The sequence below is a fragment of the Halichoeres trimaculatus genome, unplaced genomic scaffold, assembly GCF_033239565.1.
Source record: "Halichoeres trimaculatus isolate MK-OKI-2021-1 unplaced genomic scaffold, fHalTri1.1 fHalTri1_scaffold_20, whole genome shotgun sequence".
Classification (NCBI taxonomy): domain Eukaryota; kingdom Metazoa; phylum Chordata; class Actinopteri; order Labriformes; family Labridae; genus Halichoeres; species Halichoeres trimaculatus.
This window is the reverse complement of record NW_027437198.1, coordinates 23,159,135-23,182,749: the sequence shown is the minus strand read 5'-3', so window position 1 is coordinate 23,182,749 and position 23,615 is coordinate 23,159,135. Positions and strand designations below refer to the sequence as shown.

The 23,615-nt window shown below is 40.6% G+C and overlaps 3 protein-coding genes and 3 non-coding genes across 8 annotated transcripts in view; 1 reads left to right on the top strand and 5 right to left on the bottom strand.

The window, feature by feature from the left end:
* Positions 1-661: 661 nt before the first annotated feature.
* slc35b1 (solute carrier family 35 member B1) lies at positions 662-6,518 on the bottom strand. 2 transcript variants are annotated; one of them, XR_012599979.1, is made up of 10 exons: positions 5,873-6,518; positions 4,886-4,989; positions 4,681-4,811; positions 4,561-4,591; positions 3,935-4,095; positions 3,719-3,845; positions 1,916-2,022; positions 1,683-1,836; positions 1,216-1,333; positions 662-1,088 (listed from the first exon to the last, which is right to left on the bottom strand). XR_012599979.1 is itself a non-coding variant. In XM_074695856.1 (9 exons), the coding sequence occupies exons 1-9, from the start codon at positions 5,995-5,997 to the stop codon at positions 1,281-1,283; spliced, it is 993 nt and encodes a 330-aa protein (XP_074551957.1). In that variant the 5' UTR covers positions 5,998-6,518; the 3' UTR covers positions 662-1,280. The 2 variants fall into 2 exon arrangements, 1 of the variants encoding a protein (XP_074551957.1); XM_074695856.1 differs by having other exon boundaries at positions 662-1,333.
* A 1,344-nt stretch (positions 6,519-7,862) lies between these two features.
* On the bottom strand, positions 7,863-14,775 carry fam117aa (family with sequence similarity 117 member Aa). The gene is made up of 8 exons (XM_074696962.1): positions 14,354-14,775; positions 13,069-13,211; positions 10,260-10,355; positions 10,049-10,165; positions 9,553-9,669; positions 9,238-9,463; positions 8,994-9,150; positions 7,863-8,910 (listed from the first exon to the last, which is right to left on the bottom strand). The coding sequence occupies exons 1-8, from the start codon at positions 14,475-14,477 to the stop codon at positions 8,697-8,699; spliced, it is 1,194 nt and encodes a 397-aa protein (XP_074553063.1). The 5' UTR covers positions 14,478-14,775; the 3' UTR covers positions 7,863-8,696.
* Positions 14,776-16,508: 1,733 nt separating this feature from the next.
* The window catches only part of kcnh6a (potassium voltage-gated channel, subfamily H (eag-related), member 6a), a 28,001-nt gene continuing 20,894 nt past the window's right edge, over positions 16,509-23,615 (bottom strand). For both annotated transcript variants that reach the window (XM_074697308.1, XM_074697305.1), the window contains 7 exons: positions 21,412-21,664; positions 20,784-20,977; positions 20,526-20,625; positions 20,160-20,447; positions 18,603-18,783; positions 17,992-18,196; positions 16,509-17,618 (listed from right to left, as the gene is read on the bottom strand). In XM_074697308.1, the coding sequence (XP_074553409.1) occupies positions 17,352-17,618; positions 17,992-18,196; positions 18,603-18,783; positions 20,160-20,447; positions 20,526-20,625; positions 20,784-20,977; positions 21,412-21,664 (1,488 nt within the window). In that variant the 3' untranslated portion in view covers positions 16,509-17,351. The remainder of the gene's footprint in view (positions 17,619-17,991; positions 18,197-18,602; positions 18,784-20,159; positions 20,448-20,525; positions 20,626-20,783; positions 20,978-21,411; positions 21,665-23,615) is intronic.
* trnac-gca (transfer RNA cysteine (anticodon GCA)) lies at positions 18,513-18,584 on the top strand. Its single transcript has one exon. It is a non-coding gene; the product is annotated as a tRNA-Cys (tRNA).
* On the bottom strand, positions 21,928-21,999 carry trnac-gca (transfer RNA cysteine (anticodon GCA)). The gene has a single exon. It is a non-coding gene; the product is annotated as a tRNA-Cys (tRNA).
* On the bottom strand, positions 22,774-22,845 carry trnac-gca (transfer RNA cysteine (anticodon GCA)). The gene has a single exon. It is a non-coding gene; the product is annotated as a tRNA-Cys (tRNA).

Genomic DNA, 23,615 nt, shown 5'->3' with positions numbered 1-23,615 from the left:
CGTAAAGAGATTCTGGACATTTTCCTAATAAAAAGGAACAAAGCCTATGCTTTTTTACTCCATTTCTTTTTTTTTTCTGGGTTTTTTTGTAATGTTATCTTGTTTAACAATCATTTTGAGGCAAAAAGCTCAGTATTTTCAAATGTGTCATGTGTTGTAACAATTTTGCCACCACTATTAAAAATGTTTACTTAATGTAAAGCCACAATTTTCCATTTTATAATTGTTGTATAATAATCATAATACCAGAATTTAAAGGAAAAAACATCTCTACTTATTGGGTCAGTGTTACTGACTTGATGGAGATAACACTTATTGCTCTAGTATCTGCTATCAATGCAAGTTGAGCCACCTGTACAGCAGTATGACAAACCAACAGATGGGGGCGCTGTTTTTCGCCACCAGTTTGGCGAGAGTTCCCAATTCATTTTTTTAATAAATAGCAACAAATTAGTGTTAAAAACTACAAAATTCTCAAAACCAATTATCCAAAGTACTGAAGAAGTTATTAATAGTGACACATAGTTGGTGATAAAGTATCTGGTGTTTGTAATTTCCTGTTTCTGCATATATAAGTGCTGCCCTCCAATCACAGCTATTTTAAATACTTTATGGTAACTAATCCATTTGCATTTGTAATAAAAAAAAGAAACCACCATGATTAATAACAATTTCCCTTTATGGTCACTCATTTTCAGCTAGTAGAAAATAAAAACAAAAACAATTCAACAGTAAGATTGGACATTACACAACAGGCTACAAACCTTTGATATTTTATAAATGACATGTTGCTTGTTGACCAAATTAACTACACAATGAAGCAACAACTTGTAAACCAAGCCTTATGAGAATGGGAGTTTTTGATGGAAACAGCAGAGATTTAAACCGTGTTAGTGAGATTTCCATCCATGGGAGGTGAGCTGGTTTCAGAAACAGATACTTCTCAACATACAGCATTTCCACTTCCTGTCTTTCAGTCGGTCGTCTTCAACTGTTGTGTCTTGTGTGCAAAATAGTAGTTGTTAAAGGCTTGTCACAGTTCATCCAGGACTTGATCCCAAGTTAAACTGGTCTCTTCAACTTATAAACTGTGAATTAAAGAAGCTGGAGTTGAAACCTTTAAGAGCTGTCTTTCAAATACAGTTAAGCTAAAAATCAGACGGTATTTCAACAATTCTCAGGCACATTCAGACGCCTGTACAGGTTGTTATATACCTATAAGATACTGGCTATAGAGTGTGTCCACTTGTTCTGTGATCCGTCTGTCAGGTCCAAGTGTTTTAGTGTGTTGTTTTCTTTGGGGCTTTGCCGTATCTAGCGTCAAGTCCGAGACCTGAAGAGAGAAAAGCAAAGAGTTCAACACAAATCCTTTCAGTCAGAATTAAATTCAACCATAAAGTTCAAATTTTTAAGTATCCCAGCCTCTAATCCAACTATATCAGGGTTTCATTTACTGCCTCGCCTTTAGATCTTCTTTCATGCATTATTTACAAAGCGGTTCGTGTGGGAGGCCAAAGTGTTCCCCGACTGAACCTAATTGTTTCTTTATTACAAACACATGCAGTTACTCTGAGGATACAGCTGAAGGTTTTAAACATTTTCAGCAAGCATTTTACATCCTAATTAACATCAGATATACAAACAATGAATCTAAAATGGTTTCAGTCAGACTTTAACCTCACCGAGAAACACGAGGATGGTGCCAACCCACTGCATTGTGCTCATGACATTTCCGAACAGAATAACTGAGCCGAGGATGGTGAAGAACTTCCTCGTGGTGGTGACGATGGAGCAGGTGAGAGGCCCAAAGTACACAACCGTCATAAAGATGAAGGTCTGGGGAAGACAAATAATAGAAATTTAGTTCGGAAAAAAAAATTCAGGAAGCTAAAGGTCTTCTTATCCAGCAACCCACCTGGCCCAGAGCACTGGTGAGTCCAAACAGGAGAATATTGTAGAGGATGCTCGGGTGGCGTTCGGTGAAGCTTAAGAAATCCCAGACTTCCCCTGTCCACAGTACAGCTAAAAGGAGAGAAGGTGACAAACATTTATGTTAGTGCCTGAACATCTCTACTTTCCTTATCTGATGCACAAGTCTGGTGTGAAATGAAGGTGGTTTGACAGCACCACCAAGTGGTTTCATAATGTAACAACAGCTACATGAAAAACCTTGGCGTGGGGGTGTCATTAATTTGTGGGAGTGAAGGTACCAGAATACCTTTCTACCTTGGGAAATAACAGCACTTCAAAGCGACTGAAGACAGACACCTTATGAGGGAAGAAGGAGCATCTAACACTGAAGAAGTCTGAAGCCATTTTAACACAGACTAACTCTGAATTCTCCTGAAAACAAACATTTGAAAGTGGGACACACATGTGAAGGAGAGACAGACACCACCACCGACACCAATTAGTCCGTTATAAGACAGATCTCTCAGTTCTATATTGGTTTTGACCTTTTGATGGGATCTTCCAGCCCATTAGAGCCTCGTTAGACTGCGTTTGTTTTATGTGTCTTAGTCTTCAGCACATTACAGAAAGCTCCACACAGAGCGGAGGGCTTTGAGGTGCAGCATTCCTTATCTTTAGAGATAACAACTAACACTTTTTTTCTCCACTGCATTAATGAGTTTGTGCTCCAGAGAGAATTGTGCTCAACGTGTCTTAAAGATCCTCTCATGGAGGTTGTAATAACTTTTGTTTGGATGTCTACAGTCACTTTGATACAACTCAGCTGTTACTATTTAAACACCTTATAAGATATGACAAACAGATAAACTACTTAACGGGAAATGCTTCAGTCAGAGTGTAGTTAGCTTTGAGCTAGGGCTGGGTAGGTATTCTTTTCTCGCGATTCTATTCCATTACGATTTTGGGGGTGCCGATCGATTTAAATTGTGATTCTTCAATATTTACGATTTTTAAGTTTATTAGTTTGCTTTTTTTAACACCAGACCATGGGAAAAAGTTAAAAGATGATGATAATGTCTACAGACTATATCAGGAGCCATATTTTCCCATAAAAAGCACATTATGTGAGTCAGAGAGAAACATTTTGCCCTCTGCTGGAGAAAAGTGGTAACTTTTTTCCAATTCAGTTGAAAACAAAACGATTTTATGGTAAAGAATCCCGATTTTGATCATTTCTCCCACCCCTACTTTGAACCGAGGGGTAAATGCTGTGTTTACATCTTGTGTCATAACATCCCCTCAAAAAGAGTCTCAGTTTCATTGTTAATAGAAAGGCACACTAGCCTAACTCTGGCTCAAGTGAGTAAAAAGAAAGCCAGCTCATCATCCTGGAACGTCACCCTATAAGTGCAAATTCTATAATTCTTTAGATATAAATGTTAATGTATCACTTAAGAAGAAAGGTTGGATTAATTGCAGAGTACTTTTTATATTGCAAAGAGTTGGACGCCAGATAAATAAGCTTATTAATGGCACACTCTTGTGAAGTTAACTGTATCCATGACTACAGTGCGACAGGATTTACTCCAAAATGAGCTTTGAACATTTTATGAGTTCAGGGAATGTTTTCAAAGAGAACATGCAGTGCTGTCTCCTTTTCAGATACTTGGCTGCACTGAACCCCATCAAGGTGAGTTTCCTCATTAGTCTCTCCTCTCTGACTGCAGGGGAGCCAATCAGTGAGCAGCCTTGGTGCAGAAACACGCTCAGTGAGACAGGAGTTTGGCAGAAAGCGCAGCTGACTCACCGAGTCCCAGCACCAGAGTGGACCACAGGTTGATGTTCAGCATCATGTGGTTGGCACCGGTCTGAAAGCGGGCCCTCATGTGGTCCTGGGCCACGCCGGTCAGACCGTCCAATGTCAGAGAGATGAGCTATGAAGCAGCAGAAAAGAAAAACAAAGTGATGAGATCATGCTTGATGGTAAATGTGTCCCAGATGTTGTGTAGTTGTATGAACTCACCAACAGAATCTCTCCAAATCCAAACACGTGGTCGTCTGCGACTGCTGAGCTCTTGTTTGGTTTGTAGAGGAACAAAGCCACACCGCTCACAATGAGGAGCACACACAGATACTTAGCCAGAGGGTACTTCTTCCTCAGTATCGTCACACCAAGAATCATCACTGCAACAACAAAACAAACAGCAATGTCACGTCTATAACACATAGAAGGGAAATACAGATTGCCCTGTTTGTGTTTAAGCCAAGATAACCGGGCAGTGAGTGTGGAAAAATAATGTTACCTGCCCTATACACTCTCCACTTTGCACATTTGAGATAATTTGCTTACTCTGTCCGTCCTTGAACAGTTTAGACAGATAGCAGAATCCCTCTTGTTTGTCATGTACCATATACACAGCACCTTCGCTTACGACACCTGATAGATTCAGCACATGTCAATATTTACACACATGAAAGCCTGGGGCATGAAACCTGCACTTTTCCCTGGAAAAGAGTGAACTGTGATGCTGCTCGTGCATCTGCAGGGTAGAGGTGAATGTTATATAACCACACATACAACGCCTAATCGTTTAACCTCCAAGAAGATTAAATTCAAATACTAAGAGTGATACTTTCAGTTGTATTTACCTGGTATGGGCTTGCATGACTTCCCAAGCACCTAGCAAAGTAAAACCACAGCGTTGAGAAATGACAACATAAAACAACATGTATAAAATAGTTACTAGAATCAGTTTGTGTAGGATTCACCTGTGTGGGGTAGTTGACATAAAGAAGAGCAGAGTTACTGGACACCATCGCTCCAAGATAAGAAAGGGAACACACCCCATAGAGCCAGCTCTTCGTGGTATCTGGTTTGGAGCCCTCAAAAAACTGGATCACTGTTGACGAAGAAGTGAGTGTCAACATCTTGATTTTGTTGATCCTGAGAGATCACCTAAAAGATAAAACTTACAGATCTTTGCAAACAGAGCACTGATGATGCACTGGATGAGCACTAACGTCCGGGCGAATCTGAACTTCTCCTTTTTGTCTCCTTGGCCATAATCTCCTCTGGTGCTGCAAAAGTCAAGATATAACCCGCTGTTAGATTTAATATCACAGACAATAAATGTGAAACTGAATTAGCCTCTCTCGAAGAGACATAGGTTATAGAGCGGAGTGCTTTCATGAGCCTCCAAACTATGAAAAGGCCACTCAGACAGCATGGATTAAATTACAACAGGGGGTGATACTAAGTGTAGGCTCCAAGAAGTGTTAGCCTCTGTTTTACATGACGCTGCGATCAAACAAATGGACACAGAACTCACAGGAGAGACTGTTAGTGACAAAAACACAGGAGTAAATCATTCAGGTTTGAGAGAAGGTGACTTAAATAAGGCTCCAGTTTGAAACTGATATGATTCCTGCCAGCTTGGTGACATATGCAACAACATACCAAGTGTGTCACGGCTTTGCATGTGATATGTTACTAAGGCTGAGCTCCTTAGGCTGAGTTTTTAGGGTGCAAGGGAAGATTTCTGGCCAAAATTTGGGAAAAAAAATCTATGTGGCAGGCAGGTTACAAAAGCATTGTCACATTTATGAGGCGATAATGATACAACAACTTCAGTCTGGCACAAGGGAGAGATTAACCGCCCCTGGGGATATGGATTAACACTGTATTTATCATATATCAAACCAAAATGCTTAGTAAAAATGAGACAAATCAAGCTTTAAAGCACGTTTTTAAATGGAAAAATTAAACATCATACACAAAAAGAAGAATTTGACACTAGCACAGTCTGTACTTTGCTGTTTACAAGCTGTATTTGTGTCTAAATTAACATAACACGTACAGACTGAACAACTGTTGACGTGTAAACTGTATCCATGGAGGATGATTTCAGAGTTGGGTTTGGAATAAGATGTTTAGCATTAACTTAACAAAATTGTCACTTACATAGTCTCTTGTAATATTCCGTAGTAAAAGTAGCACACAAAGACTCCTAGGAAGCAGACAATGAACCGAATCCGCATGTTGTCCCACAGCGAGGCGGGCTTCCCTGCTCCCTTTCCCGCAGCCATGCTCTCGTGCACCAGCCCGGGGATTGAAACCGACACCGCTGCGCTCCCTGCGCCCCTCAGACCCACGTCCCGCTCCACTATAGCCGCTGTCACGAGCCTGGAGATGGTGCTCGTGTCTAGGTGATGTGTTTGGTTTCTGTGGAAACGTACGGTACAGGTAAAGCTTTGTGATAAGGTGTCTAATAGTCTTGTTTATTTAAAAATTAAAAACAACACATGGCCAGCCGGGTCAAAACGAAAAACCGGCCGGAGAGAACAATTAGTGGTTTCATTGAGGAAATTAAATCTTATATTTACTAAAGCGCGTCAGGAAAACTGATTTTAGAAAGGACCACATCTGTGCCTCCGACCAAACCTCCGGTATGAGATTACACTGAATTAATAAAACCCTATCAGAAAAGATTAAATTGTATTTGGTGTTACAAAGCTGTTCAAAGTGCAAAACATTCCCTCAAAATTCATTCTTCACTCTTTATAATTCGATATTCTTAACGGTAAATTTCATACGGCAGTAAAAAGGGCAGCTGTAAACAATTACGGGGTCCTTCCTGTAAAATACCGCGCTTCTTTTAGTCGTTGTAGGATGTGGATTAACTCTATTGGTCCATGTCAGCCATAGATTGCGTCATTTAGCCAATCACAATACAGATCTCAGGGGAAGGCGGGACTTTGATGTTTAAAACCGCAAATCCACGTGTCATCGACTAGACAACAACAAAGACAAACCACAGGAATTAAAGGCATTACAGGTTATATTTGGGTTCACTGTTATCTCGTTATATTATTCTTCACTAAATTTAAGTTTTAACCAGTTTTAAAATTGTAAGAAGGTGTATTTCCTGGTAAAATGAAAGTGATTTCTTGTTGTATTAGAAAATAAACTTTTACCCAGCTTCTTTCGTATATGACTTTGAACTACTGATTAATAAATAACCAAGACAAATTCTTTAAAAATTACTATTCTGTATCACATCAAGTCATGATGTTTCATTACTACAGCCTAGGTTAACTGACTAACTAACTTCAACTTCTTTAAAAAAAAAAAAAAAAAAAACACACACATCAATGTTATTACCATCATGTTTCCTGCGTGGGGTTATCCCTATGTCTCCACATTTCTAGAAAATTTTCAAAACTACTCTTGTATGTGTTTTTACATTTCCTTATAATTGAAACACTATCCTACCCAAAAAAAATTTTTGGAAGCACTGAACAATGAATGTATGAATAACTAATTTTAGTTTGATCAGCAGCAGAAATCATCACAATCATTACAAGAAAATAAAAATAGGATGATCAAAGTGGGTTTCCACTAAGGCAGAGCTTATAAATGCTGAACCCTTATGTTTCAAACAAGATTTTGGAAAAAAAAACATTAGAAATGTGGAAACTGTGGGGACATGAGGCTTAATTTTGAAAAAAATAATGTTGTTTTTTTTTATAATATTGATACACGCTTGGAAAATAATATGTTTTTCATTATTTACCACATCCCCTTGCTTCTCCACATCTTAGATGGAAATGATCTTGGTTCCACTTCACTTTCTGATACTGCATGTTACTTTTTGGATCTATATCAGAGTAAAATACAAAATGAGCAATGTGGAGTAAATCTCAACTGAAATTAAAATAAGTGAAGCTCCATCATTACCAACTGGAACACTTCACTGATGTACACACAGGCATTCAGTCAAACCCATTATTGTCATACACACGCTAATGAAGCGAGTAAATATAATTTTGGAAATTACTCAAAAACAAAATCAGGAAAAATCTACAAGTCAGGAGTGTTGGCAGGTTTGCATTAATGTCCAAGGAACCAGAGATGAAAAAAAAATACAATTTTATTTATTTTTTTGCACAAGATAATGCTAACAAAATCAGCATTTAGCCACTGGAACACTCGCACATTAGCATTGTCTTTACAGAACCACTGGTATAAAAAGAACTGTGTTGAACAAAAACTGTTATTGACAAAACTGCAGCCATCTGCCGCAGATCAGTAAAGCTTTGTGTGTCTTAAAACAAATAAATCATTTTATCATTTTCAAAAACAGTATCAACAGACCTATAACTCTGAAAAAACATACAAAATTACATCTGCTTTGCACATCTGTATTAAAAAAGCATCAGTAGAACAACATATTCTCTTTAACCAACAGATATCATTAACTTTCAGGAGAAAATCCATCAAGAACTCAAACTTTAAACTTCTCAACTGAAGTTCATCGAAATTTAACAGTGCTCTACGAGAAAACAAAACTTGAATGATTCAAGTGCTTTGGTTTTAAAGCTATTAATTCACTTTATCTGACATTAAAAGTTAAAACATCTCAAGCTTAAAACAGTATCTGTCAAAACTGTCGGTAGACATTTGAAAAAGTTTATTAAATCAAAAATAACAATGTCTAAACTCAAAAATTCAAACATTTTAAAGCCATTTTCCAACCCTGTATATGACCAGCAATTCAGTTCACAGCGATCCTTGTTGAATCGACTTGTTACGAGTGTTGTTACAGTATTCAATCAGTGGAGCAGCCAGATTTCAGGCCAGAGATCAAGTATGATGTGCTTACAGTCACAAAGTCTGAGTTTGATCTTTTCCATCATGACAGGACAGCAGAGTGGGTTCTTGAACAGAAAACATATCCAGTCTGTGAAGGCCCCAGTTGTGCAGATTGGTTTAGTCCAGAGAAGCTCTACTGCATGCCCAGGTGCCTGGTGGGAGACGCCTGACCTGGGCAGCCAGTGACTGGGGAGACTGACAGGCCCCGGAAGAGGAGATCCATGGAGGGCAGGAGGGGCTTCAGAAGACTGACGGGGCAGAAAGCGGAGCCTCCGTGGGGGGTGAAGTTGACTTTATTGGGGTCAGGACAGGATGGCTGGAGGAGGGGCTCATCCTGACAGGAAGATCTGAGGGAAAAGAGAGGTTGGCATATTATTACCTCAGCATAATCAAAGATAATAGAAGCCTTGTGATTAATTTAGAAACCTACATTGCTTCTTCACACACTCGTATTCTCTCGCAGCCCTCTGGTGGCTCACGCTGGAAGGAGCAGGTTTTGGTGGCACAAGAAGAGGAGCAGGGGTCCAGAGCAAATAAGGGAAGCGACACGGATGGGGAGAGACGCAGGGGCCCACAGTGCACAGGCTCTACAGGAGGTGGTGCATGAACATCCAAATTAATCACCAAAACAGGGAATAAGTCACACAAAGCTGACGCACTGGGCGGTGTCTTACCTGGTTCTCCAATGGGACAGGGAGACTGTGATGGAGACAAGAGAGACGGGTTCAAAGGACACGGGGAGTTAGAAGGTGACATAAGTGACGGGTCGAGAGGACACGGGGAGGGGGAAGGAGAGAGGAGGGAGGGATCAAGGGGGCCAGGGGAGGGCTCACTCTGGGAGCCACTGCTGCACCTCAAGGCTGGGTTTGGGGCCCTGTGGCCATCTGGGATGTCCAAAATCTGAGAGATCGAAGCACAAACAAGGGAGAGACTCAGAGGAGCAGTCACAGTTTTTGTTAATGCAGGTGTAAAAGGATTGTCACCATCACCTCGTGCTGATCGTTGGGTTTCTCAGAGACAAACACCTCCTCCAGCTCCAAGTTCAGGCCTTCAACACTTCGTCTCAGACGTGAGGCGAGTCTGTTCAGAGGCATCAGAGGCATCGTCTGCAGAATCACAGATTCAATTCAACCACTAGAGGCATTTTTCAGCATATGGATATTCAAACTGACAGGTCGTATAAACATTTTAAAGCAAAAGGAAAGTCATGTAGAAGTCACAAAGGCAACCATGAATAATTTTCTGTCATTTGAGCTATGCCCATGTGAGATTTGGCCCCGGGCACAGAGTAATATGCTGGTTTCAAATATTCTTTGTGTGACAGTAACACATGAGCTTCGATGACAGCCGCTCCTAAGAAAAGGATCTGTGTTTTTTATATCTCTGTTGCCGAGCTCCTCCTAGTCTGCCCGCTCTTTGGCATCAGTGGTCGTCATAGAAACTCTCCTCTTTAGCTCTCAGGTTATCAAAAGATAAAAGACAAACCTGGGAGACGCTGACTGAATGACCTGCTGGCAGGGGGTGGTGATGGGTGAGCTCGTGTCCAGCCGGGGGAGGGGCGTGGCGGGAACGCTTCTGCAGCTGGTGCCTCAGCTTTGCCACCTGAAAAATGATTCAGGGGTCACTTTGATTCATTCAGGGGCTGTTAATGTTTCACAACGTGAGAAAGAAGAGGTTCATGAACTGAAGTACTCACCTCCCTCAGGTGCTCCGCGCTGCCCCATGATGCTGAGCGCTTGTGGCCACTCGCGGTCCTCCTGCCTCTGGTCTCATCAGCCCAGGAGCTCGGAGTCTTAGCGGAAAATAAGATCACAGTGTGGTGAGTAAAGAGTCCAGTGTGTGAGTATCAAACCTGTTAACATGCGCTACAAAAGGCCTCTTCCATCAGTATCTCGCTACAGTGCACAATAGAAAACGAGCTCCACAGCTGTGCCTCACAACAGCTGTGGAAACCACAAACCAGCCTGCTCCAACACTCATAACAAAAAACACCCAAACCACATCTTTGAGACTCTAAATATAGCACAGAATCAGCCTTAAACACAGATGTTATCAGTCATAAAGACACCCCGTTACAAAGAAAGACGAGCGCTGTGGGGAAAAAACAACTCAGCCGAGCAGCTTCTGTTTTTCTTCTTTCGTCAATCAAACCTCCACAAAGCCTCCACCATCGTACCGATTTCTTCACATTGACTCTGGATCTTCTACCAGGTGGAGTCTGGTCCACCCCTGCTGCGTGCTGGCAGTTCATCATCACCCGTCAAAACCCAGACTGAGTTGACCCCAAGGACCAAGACTCGTAGTCCTCCACTCTTTGAATCAGCTGCTTCACACGTTCAGAAACAATCTGATCCCCTCACTTCATGAGGCGGCTAACGTTACACACGCTCATGAAGCGCTCGCTGCCTCCATTCCCTCCTGTCCTTCCTCAGAGCTCAGAGAAATCCTATCAGAGCAGGAAGGCACAGACACCATCTTGTCACAGTTCAATGCCTGGCTAAATAAGTCAGAAAGCCGAATGAGTCAGACTTACGGCGGCATCGGTGTCCTGTTACGGCTGCTGACCCCCACAATCATCCAAAACATGAAGAGGGGGATCATGGGACTGGACGCTATAAAAAGACTGACTGGTTGGCATTGCTGATGTTTCCATCTTGAACGACTCATTAACGTATTGGATTCCTGATTGCAATATGGCCTAGTTAATAAAAATAGTGTCTGTTCCTGAGATTATTTAACACAGATTAACACATGAACTCTCAATACGTCTCATCCATTTATTACTTGGAGGTTAAAAACTCCAATAATGCTGTGTTTTAAACAGAAATATTATCTTTATCATTATATCCTGCACATCTCTCATATTTTTTGCCCGATTTAAACAGACTCTGAGAGGAAACTAGAGTCCCTTTTGTAGTGAGACCTTCTCTGGACTTCATAGTAAACTGAAAATGTCATCAGCAAGGTCAGTTCTTTCTTTGAACTGAATTCTAATGCCAAAATATAAGAAAACACGCAGATAAAAAAAAAACTAAAACCAAACTAGTATTTTTTTTAACAAAACTCAATTTATTATACTAATTACACTCACAGAGTGTGTTGGTAAATAACACTTCATTAGTCCTGACACTGCTGTAAAGCACTTTAGGTACCTTTTGGTTATTGGAAAGGGCTAAAGAAATAAATACTGATGGATAGTTTAATTTGAAATAGTTTATATTAGGTCCTAGACTGCAATATCTGACGCCAGTAATTTTTTTCAAGACATTTTTAGCATATTTTTTATTTTATTTTGATTTTGATTTACTTGGGTTAATTAAATTTAATTTTAAATCTCTTATTTTGTTCTACTTTATTCAATTATTCTAATCTGTTTTGTTGGTTTAATAAATTTTAACTCAATTTATTTTATTTTGATACATTTTATTATTATTCACGAACATTTTATATTGTTTTAATTTATTGTAATTATTCACATGAAATTGTAACTCAATTTATTTTATTCTAATTCATTTTAATATTATTAAAGTAATTTTTTTATTATTTTAATGTATTTTAATTATTCATTTGATTTTTTTTTACTCAGTTTATTTTATTTAAAAATTTATTTTATTTATTCTAATTGTTATTTTTTTCTTCCTTTTAACTTCTTGTATTTTGACCACTTATGAATCTTTGTATATATTATTTTTTATTTTACTAATTTTATGCTATCTGCAAGACCCTATCATTTAATTTCATTGCACTGATTTTATTGACCTTAAAGTATCTCATATGACTCTTAATAAATAAAGATAAGTATTTGGCCAAGATACTAGCACTAGCCTCCAGTCATCCTGCAGGTTAACCTCCACATATTTGCACTTGTCAGTCACACATCCCTTTGGTTTAGCGATTATAATCAACATTTTCTCACTTTTCTTGATCAAAATGTCAAAACATGCCGCGTTCCAAGCTGCTATCATTCATCTGTGCTTGATTACATCCAGGTAGTAGAGTGTTCTGCCTCTTTGCCACTGACTGAAACAACGTGGAGCTTTTAAACTATTACTACTAAAAGTTAAAACACAGAAGTCTCAGGATGAATAAAACAATCTGAAGTAATGCAGAGGAACTCTTGCACGAGGAGGTGCAGGGTGGGCTGCATGTGTGTGGTTGAAGCGGCTGCTGGGGGATGGGGTGTCTGTATAATGAGGTCAGGAGGGGTCTGTTCCTCACAATGAAGGCAAAGGGGGTTCGTTTGGGTTTTATAACGGTGTCAGGAGCGAGGCTGTGGCTTGGTTGATGTTGGTTGGGGCTTTGTGCACAAGTTAGGAGGAGATACAGTGGGAGGGGAGGGGGAAGGGGAGAGAAAGAGGAGTTTAAAGAAGAAAAAAAGATCTGCAGAACAACAAGACACCTGCAGAGCTGACGTCACATGTTGTCCTCAACATACCAGAAAGTAGAGCAGGGAAACTTCTGTTCTGACGTCTGAAGGAGCGACAACACAATAACTTCATGTTCACCTGTGTGGCTTTGTCGTTGACACAGGAAACAGCCGAGCTCTCTTCTTTCGGCCAATGTCCCTGCAGGTAGGGTCCTACAATGGCGTCTAGAGACAGGGTGCGGCGGATGGTGGGTTTGGGAGGGCGAGCTGAGGTCCTGTCAGCTTTTGGGAACAGAAATAAAACAAGTCAGAGTACATCAGAGTGTGTAAGGCTTGAGCGAAAAAAGCATGTCTCACAGAAGTTATATAAACTCTTTCCTGTGAGATCATTTTCAGCTTGTAGTAACACAGCATGTGACATTTAATGTGGATAAACACTCTGTTCAAGTATTTAACGCACAAACATTGCTCCAAGGCTTCCTCCACACCAGCAAGTATGTGGCATGCAGAGGTGTGTGTGTGTGTGCATGTGTGTGTTGGCATGTTGGCAGCTTTTTTAATCTCTGGCAGGTGTGAACCTGAAGCCAAGCTATCTCATTTTATACCTACACACACTCAAATGTGAACGCACACGTATGTTGTCATCAGCTTTAAAGGATGTAAAAATAAACACCTCGGCTTGCAGATGTGACTTTGACGGATACAGTTTGTGGAGGACGGGCTCAGGGGCGAACAAAGAGGCTGCTGCAGTGTGAGCATGAAGCATGCAGCACAGATCCCTCAGGTCAGAGTGCAGAGGGGCCACTCAGAGTCCAAATAACATTATGAGAACAGTGTTGTGTTTCAGGGTTAGCAGCTTTCCGAGGGTGGCTTTATTTTTCATTTTACAGCATGTCGGAAACTTCTGGAACTAATTCAAGTCTTGAAGTTTTTAAACTGGAGAAGTTGGATGGAGATTCAGAAGTTATTGTACTTTTTGGGGTTTGAACTCCCAAGTTTGAGTATTTCTAAATGAGTGGCAGTTGTCAAATAATATCAAATGATTGAAATATGGATTTATTAGATCCTCTCCAAACAAGGCTCACTGACTTTAAGCTCCATGCATCATTATTTTTCCTAAATGTTTATATGCTTTCAGTGAAATTAGTCTTTTTTTGTCAATTACATTCACCAATAGCTGTTCAAACCTCCAGTTTTTGTCATAAAAGTTAAAAAAAATATTTTTTTTTTCTAATAATATAACATTAAAAATTTCAGCTTTTTCTGACTGAAGTGACTCATCCATATCAGCTCTGATGGATTAATCGATTTATTATCTCGTCCACACCTAAAAGTGATGGAAATAATCCCCATTGATTTGTTACTGTGAGAAAATAAACCTATTAACATGATTTCCAGATTTAACCCACTTTCAGTGTATTTACCCGTCTTGAGATCCCTGCAGAGGAGACCAGAGCCTCTCTGGAGCTGGTACGGGACCGTGGCTCTGAGGGGCTGCAGGCTGGGGTTGCTGCACCCCCGGGGAGCTCCTCCACTTCTGCCCAGCATTCCTCACCCCGGGCCCGGCTAATGAAAACACAAACACTGGCTTTACTTTTTTTCTTCTTCTTCTTCTTCGATGCTGGTTCTCTTCTTCTGAACACATTCAGTCCAGTTCAGCTCCAGAACCCTGATCCGTTTGTTTCATTTTGGGAACCGAGTCGAGATTCGGACTCCTGGGGATGACCATGATTCAAAATCACGATGTGTCCTCCATCCTGCTAACAAATCCCACTACTCTTTCACTTGTTTCTTCAACCTGTGTGGAACTTTCTTGCGTGGAAAGCAGGCATTTACAATTCCGGAAGACGACGACCTCATTGGCTGCTGCAGAATACTACTGCGCACTGATTGGTTCTCACATCCATCCGTCTCTTAAAGGGACCGCCTCTCAAAACTTAAAGCTCTCCTCCTCAGACCAAACCACTGAACCATTATCTCAGTTTTTACCCTGTGACTGAGGATTTTTCAGCCAAACGAAGGAAATTTTTCGAGGAAGTATGCTTAAGTAATGTTTTAAAATTCATTTAACCATCATAAAACACCTCAGGAACACATTTTAAAGAGCGTGAATCAGGTCTTCACAGTTTGACATGGGAGAAGTGTTATTATTGCTGCAAAGGGTGGAAAACCCAAACAGTATAGCTACGACATTTACTGAAAACACGTCACATCTTTTTAAATATAATCCTAATTATTAAAAGAATAGTTGGGAGTCTGTGTAAAATTGCTATATCATATATTCTACTCTAAAGGTTTGGAACTTTATTAAATAAAACCTTAAATTTAGTTATTAAAATAGATATATTATATATGCTTGGGTTATATTTGGAAATTTTTTAACATTTTAACACCTGGAGAAACATCTCCTAAATTATTCTAGGTCAGCTTGAAACAGGTTAGAAACAATCCTTGGTTTTAAAGAATTAACATTCCTGCAAAGTTTCAGGTCTGCAGAAGTCACTTTTTATAATGTGAGCAAAAAGTTTTATAATATTAATATCCTGCATCCTTTTGTGGACTGGGTGTCTAAAATCTAAGGTTTGCACAGCATTTTACAGACCATGAAATATAATTTTTATGATGTTTTGATGTTTTTCTGCATTTACCTTTGCATCTACAAACAAGAAGGCAGTCAGTATTTCTTTTAACAGTTGTCATCAGCCTTAAAGGATGTAAAAATAAACACCTCGGCTTGCAGATGTGACTTTGACGGATACAGTTTGTGGAGGACAGGCTCAGGGGGGAACAAAGAAGCTGCTGCAGTGTGAGCATGAAGCATGCAGCACAGATCCCTCAGGTCAGAGTGCAGAGGGGCCACTCAGAGTCCAAATAACATTTTGAGAACAGTGTTGTGTTTCAAGGTTCGCAGATTTCCGAGGGTGGCTTTTATGAAAATAGTTAGGCTTTTTTTATTTCTTTAATTTTGCAAAGCATCAGCATCTCTTCTGTTTATTGATATTGATGCATTTTTCTGACATATTTTTTTGCTGACAGAAAAAATAAGATGTTGTTTTGATTTGGTGCACAAAGTTTGAGCTGCAGTTTGGTGCAATTTATGATAATCCCAAGACCAAATAAAAAAATGCTGCGGATCAGAAGTAAACAGATCAGTTAAACTACAGAATATCATCAATATTCATGCACAAAGGTGGAAGAATTTGTTGTCAGTGTTGGTTGAAGATGTCTCCATACCACCACCTAGAGGGTGAATGGTGTAACTTTTTAAAAGTAAATGCACTTTACTTTGGAAGAGGCAGCAGCGTTTACTTCTGCAGCGTCTGTCAGATTAACCTGCATGTTTTATGAATTCAGCGAACTGAGGACGCCTCCTCAACAAAACTGAAGCCTGAGGCAAGCTGAACTCTTTGGTATGAGTTTCAATTAGCGTCTGTTGCATGGCAGCACATGCAGATTTTTGTGCATGAAATTCCACGCCTTGAATACTTGATTCTGATTGGTCGAAGCTGCAAAACATCAGTAATAAATCCGGTGTAGCTGTCAGGTCACAAAAACAGAACTCCCAGTGTAACTCTGCAGTGTGTCTTTAATCTAAAAAAGATAAATAACAGGTATTTGTGCTTCATGAAACCATTGTAAAGAACAAGAAACGTTATAAAAGTCAGTACATTCACCTGCTGGTTACAACTGTTCACTCAGTTCCCTCCATGCTCATTTCTCTCTCTGCAGTCAGGAGAACAGCTCCTCTAGTGTTGGCACTTTAGAAAAACAGGTTATGAAACCATCAAACAGTATATTTAAGATACACAGACACAAAGGGAAACCAAGCAAAGCTTCAAAATAAACTTTAAGGAGGATGTCGTACGAGAACAATGACTTCTGTTTGTCTCATGATCAAACGTCTGAATGTGAAATATGAGATGAGGACCACTCTTTTCAAACATCATTCTCAGCTGCTGTGCCTTTTTGATATTTGCTTACAAAAATAAAAGTAGTGACACGTGTTTTTATCATCCGCTAGATGAATTAATCTGAGTTAAACTGATGAATGTTGAAATTCAGAGGAACTAAGCGTGTTTCTTACACAAAGTGAACTCAAACAGATACACCTGTTCGTACCTCGAGGAAACCGTGTTCAGGGTGATTCAGTGTCGCCAGTTTCAGTTCAGTCCAAGTCCACACCACCTCACCTGCTGGGTAGGAATAATCTCTGATTGCACAGGTTTGAAGGGATGCTGGAGCACAAAATGACAGCAGCCCATGAAGGCGCCGCCGAGTCCAAAGCTACGATACGGGAGACGCTCTGAACCCTCAGACGTCCCAGATTCTACAGCAGCTTCTGATCGGGGAAATAAGAGTGAGGATTATATGGCTGCTCCATCCACAGGATCGGGCTTTTTGGCGGTGTTGGTGGTCTGCGTTCTAGCTGCCCGGGAGGATGGGGTCGGAGACATGCCTCTGGATCTCCTGCATCTCTGTGGCGACCTCCAGGTGCTCGGGGAGGGAGGGGAAACGCTGACTGCCGCTCATCAGTCCAGGTGGATCTTGAGGAGGGGGTAAGTCCACAGGTGGTAGAGGAGGGGGGTCGGTCTCTGGGGACATGGATACGGTGTCGTCAGAGGCCACAGTGAGGTGGATCCCGCTGGAGAGTGAGTCCTTGGATTTGTGGTTGAAGTCAGAGTCTGGACTCTGGAAACAAGAAAGAGACAGTTTGACTTCATTTACACACAACATGTCTAATTTAGTAACTCTTAATCTGACCTTTGACCTTTTCCAGAACATAAACTACCTTATAATTTTGACCAAAGCTAGTTTTTGTGGCTAGATAAGGGAAAAAAATAAATTTGGGATGAGAATTTAATTAAAAGTTGCTCATTTTAGTTACAATTTGTTTAATCTGATAAACAGCAACATCAGAATTACAACTTAAGATGACATATACCCTGTGTTAAATTCTTGATGCTGATTGGCTGAAACCTTGAAATTCTCTGGTTGGCTGAAGAAAAGTGTTTCATGCCAAATATTTAGTAAAAAAAACTTTAAATATCTGTGAACACAACACCTGCAGAAGTGAGGCAGTGTCTATGTTCACCGACTGGATGGGAGGGACCGTGTGGATCGTGGGTGCCCCCGTGCTGTATAGCGTAGTCGGGTGAGGCAGGTGAGGGCTGGGGGACACGGCGCTGTAGGCTGGAGGCACTGGGGCCATCTGCCTCTGGAGGAGCTGCAGGATCACGTTGATGTCTGCAGTCATCCGCGTCTCCAGCCTGAAAGAATTCAGAAAATGTGTTAAAGTAAAATGCTATTTTAGAAACACCTGCTCAGTTTCTCTCTGTCAGACACATAAGGCAGGTTTAAGGCAACACACAGCTGACGTCACAAGGACTGATCCCTTATCTCTGACTGTATTTGCATTCCTCCCCCTCCCTCCCTCTTTGTGTCACCTCCGAGCAGCAGCAGCAGCATTCACACCTCGCTGTATGCAAACACAGCAGCAGAGGGAGGAGCTCTCTAAAGCATGACTCAGAGGAAACAGCTCAGCAGTAACAAAGAAAGATATCACAAAGCCAGGTGTTTATCAGTGGGGGTATAGCTCAGTGGTAGAGCATTTGACTGCAGATCAAGAGGTCCCCGGTTGAAATCCGGGTGCCCCCTGTTTTCGTCCCCTCTCACCTGTTTAGCTGAGACTGCAGCAGCTCCAGCCGGGACTCCAGCTCGCTGGGTCGATCCTCTGCGCAGGGTGGAGGATGGAAGCTGGCTCTGACCGAGGATGCTCGCTTCTGGTTCTCTGAAAACTGGCTGGCTCTGCGGTCCGGCCAGTAGCCGTACAGACCTGACATGCTGATAGGAGCTGCTGCCGGGCAGGGAGGAAATAAAACATTAAATGTTTCTATAAGTTAGTTTCTGTTATTCAAAAATATACGTCAATGTGTGGGTAAGAGAGATCATGAACAGGAAAAATACAGCCACAGATTTTCTAAATTTTTTCTAATGCACAAATGAGTTTGTATTATTGATTTCCCTATTTTGAGCTAGTTGTGCCAAAAAGTTTTTTTTATAGATCACCTCTCTTTTCTTTTTATTTCTAAGGTTATCAGAACCAGAATCAGAATCAAGTTTTATTGCCAAGTACATTTGCACATACAAGGAATTTAACTTGGTGTGCTGGTGCAACAATTAATAAGAAAATAATATAGAATTACTTGCTGTACATACTGTAAAATAAAATAGAATATAGAGAAGGTTAAGATATAAAATGTACAAATAGATATAAAAAATATATAGAAAAATAAAATAAAATAAAATAAAAATAAAGGATATTTATAGAAAAATGAAATAACAATAATAATGAGGAAAAAAATATTCCTTTCATGGCGCAGTTTCCATTTTCTCTAATGTCCATTAGTAATGGAAAGATTGTATGGACGCCCACTTCCACCAATAAAGAAAAAGGAAAGTTTAAAAAAATGAGTTAGTAAATTAATTCAACAGTATTTCATTAATATGACTTAGGATCTCCTAATTATGAGATGCTATTTCAAATACTATGACTTTTTTATTTGTATTTTTTTATGTTTCTTTTTTTTTAAATTAGCTTAAATGGGCTTCCATAAAATCTTTCCAACACTAACAACCACAGTAATGAGACAAGTCAATAACTGAAATAATGTTTCGAAACAGCAACTAGACACTCTTGGACTGAAAAGCAAAAAAATGCCTGCTTTGTGCCTTTTTTTAAAGGGCAAAAATGGGCTTCCATAGGATCAGAATATTTTTCACTTTTGGACATAAAACTATATTTTCCTACACTAGCTTCTATTCATAGCCAAAATGTGTCGATAAGTATCTCTAATTTCGTGTTTGGTCATTTTCTCCATCAGTTGAAATTTTGAACTTAGGGCCTATATCCACTAACAGAGGGTTTTTCATGGTTACTCTCTCAGTAGCAAGTAACCCCCCTCAGGGTTTTTGAAGGGTAAAATTTCCACATTAAATCTGCATTTAGTGGTCAGTTGTTTTTCAATTCACTTGGTAAATTCCCATCAAATTTAATACATAAAGAAAATGTGTCAAGCACAACAGATGCTGCTGATGGACACAGGCCCTTACAAAGAGCACAAGCATTTTGGTAATATCCCACTTTTTTTTTTTTAATTAAAGCAAAATTATCTGAAGTGCCTTTTCTCAGGTTAGGATTTGAGAATCATTAGATGGATTATCCAGGCTTACTTGTGTATGGTGGCCCTCCGAGGTCCACAGGTGGCCCCATCCCAGCTGAAGGCCCGCTGTGAGGCAGGAGGTTGACCACTGTAGGCGGGTAGTCTCTGGCGTCACCTCCTGGTGGATACAGCTCCACCTTGCTGTGTCCCATGGGCTTCACCTCCTCATCGCTGGACTGGGAGCAGACACTGGGGCTGCTGCCCAGGTCGTCCCACTGGGACCCCGTGGTGGTACCCCTGTGGTGGTTTCCCATCGGACATGACTGATCTGGATAAGAGTCTTCGCGATCCATGCCGTCTGTGACACATAAAGACGGGATGATGTTACACAGAGCAGAATCGTAGGGAAATGTGTCGAGCCTCGTCGTTCACTCACCTGGTCGGTTACGGCGCCGCAGGGAGCTTCTGCGATGCCGCGTCCGGCGGTAGCCACATTCAGAGTCCTTCCCCGGGGATGACTGGTTTATTCTATCTGCCTGATACAGATCAGCTTCAGTGATTTGGAAATACACAACAGACACAGACTTACAGGATAAAAACATTTCTTGGACAACATTTATTTTCATTAAGAGATGCTAAGGTCGGCCAAGATGAATCCTTTCAGTATTTCTAGGCAAACAGTTTGTCTTCTCACATCTCTCAGGTTGAACGTGACCTCCAGGTTGTTCCAAAACATGTCGGAGAAGTCTGGATACATGTCGAGCACCTCCAGCAAGTCATCTCTCAGGATTTTATGAAGATCGCAGTAGGTCAAAGCCCTGACGTCAGCGCTGGATTTACCCGGCCTCATGTACAGGCTGATGGGCTCCCCGAAGATGTCGTTCTTCCCTGGAGGAGAGGAAGAACCATCAGTGACTCACTTTGAGCTAACAGCGAAGTAAAACACAGAGTAATAAACAACAGTGGTCTAAATAGCACTTCTGCTTAACACAAATCGGTTTCTGAAAACACAATCTGGGAAAGGGATGACCTATGCAGCCTGGATCTGAGAGCTGGGCCTATTGGTGATCAATGCCACAGTGGAATGGAAGTGGAGCCGTGCCCAAACACCTCTGGCAACGCAACATGGAGCGAGTGTGTCTGTGTTTAGTGCAGAGTGAGTTACGGCTTTGTGGGACAAAGGGAGGAAGAACAGATAAAACAAAGCGACAAAAGTGTTTAGGAAAGTATTTAATGGAAGGGATGATGGTGACCGATATTGACTGATGATGATGACGATGACAACAGCTTTTGGAGGGTTTCCACGTCAGCGTGCAGCTCACCTAAAATCGCCACCACAACGTCATCCCTGAGGATCTCGATGGAGCCTCTGGAAACGAAGTAGAGCGCGGTGAGAATGTCCCCGCTGTGGACCAGAGTGTCTCCAGGAGGAGCGTGGGTGGTCCTGAAGCGCATGGCCAGAGCTCGCAGGCAGCCTTTGTTGGCGCCACGGAAAGCTTTGCAGTGCTGCAGGAGGCTGCGGTTCAGGTGGAGGCAGATGTCGGCCTGCAGACACTCGGGGAAACCTTTTAAAACCTGCAAAGACAGAAAATACAGATGACGGATCTGCATCTCTGAAAGTGAATCAAAAAGCAAAGAGAGGTGAAAGAAGCAGAAGGGAGCGTTGGATTGATTCAGGCCCGGCACGAAGGACAGAGGGTCTCAGTGACGAGCTGTTGCCACATTGAATTGGCAGGCGCTAACGCTGCTCTGTGGAGCTGCTGGCAGCACGAGCTCAAGTCACAACATGACACACAACATCTCTAAAGCTGAGGTCTTGATGGGAACACTTAAAGCTAAGGGGGCACCCGGATTTGAACCAGGGACCTCTTGATCTGCAGTCAAATGCTCTACCACTGAGCTATACCCCCTCACACTGTAATCAGAAAATCCTAAATCTTTTACCAACAAACAAAAACCAGCTGAAAAAGATAACTATAAAAACTATTTTCAATCCCAGGATATGAAAAATCAATCCTGATTTCTAAGCAGATCCACATGCACGTATTCATGTTGTCATATGAGCTCATGAATTCATACAAGTTAAGTTTGGACTAATTCGAGTTGTTCAGAAACAAGGTGAACAAATGTTGGCGATACTAACAAATAATGGGCGGATTAAAAAAGACATAACTATGGGAAAAACTAACTTAATTGTTAAAGAATTAAGTAAATAATGAAATAAATGATTGAAAAAAATGCAGGAATCATTACACAAATCGATAAGTAAATGGTTAAATGTCTACATTTTTCTATTAATTGATTTGTTTATTTACTCAGTTGTGCTTATTTTTCATACTTTTCCTTTTTAAAAACTAAGAGAACCATCTTTACTCCACTCTGAGGCAGGATAATGCTCTTATTAAATTCCAATTATGTCCCCAATAACAAATCATATTAATGGTGAGTAAAAGAAGAGTTTTTACAGCAATTTGCCATCAACATTTTGCCACTATCTTTGAACAGTTTCAGTATTGTACACTGATCTAATATCATCTTACACCTTTTGATCAACTGTTGTTTGAGCTTGAATCCCAACATTGAGGTTGAATTTTTGTGCTTCTGCAGTATTTGCTTCAGAAGTCAGTTTCACATTGGGTTTAGGACAGAAGCGATGAATTACATCAGATATACTGTTTAAAGAGAGGGGGCACCCGGATTTGAACCGGGGACCTCTTGATCTGCAGTCAAATGCTCTACCACTGAGCTATACCCCCACTGACAAGCCAAAAAATTCATATGTAAGCAATGATAAACGGCCAACCAAGATAACTATTTTCCATCCCAGGATATGAAAAATGAATCCTGATTTCTGAGAAGATCCACATGCACATGAATCCTGTATTCATGTTGTTATATGAGCTCACAGACTCATAAAGGTTGCATCAAGACATGACTGGGAGTAACTTAAATAATTGAAAAATAAAAAAATAAATACAAAAATGAATCCATAAACTGATGACTAAACAGTTGAATTTTATATCTATCTATTCACTTATTTCCTTAATTGTGCATGTTTTTTCATATTATTTATTTTCAAAAATAAGGGGTCCATCCTAACTCCTCTCTGAATCATGATTACACTTTTATATATATATATAGTAATTATGTCCCAAATAACAAATTGCATTGATGTGAAGATGATCTTTTTCCACTTTCAGAATTGGACAACAATCGTTTGTCATCTTCCACTTTCCTTTTGGACAAACAGGTTGATCAGCTGTTGTTTGAACTTGTATCCTGACACTGAGATGAACGCTGGATCATTTGTGATTGTTTAGGCTGTTTTCCAAACCACCTACTACATACTACATGTGAATAAAGTATGTAGTAGACACTACATACTACCTACTGCTTTTGCTTGTAGTATGTAGTATGACTGATCTGTTGGGTCTGTTTTGTAGTTAAATACTCTGGTTTCTGGTTTCAGAAGCGAAGCTACAGATGATGTTTTTTTGCCTTTATTATAAATGTACAAAACAACCTA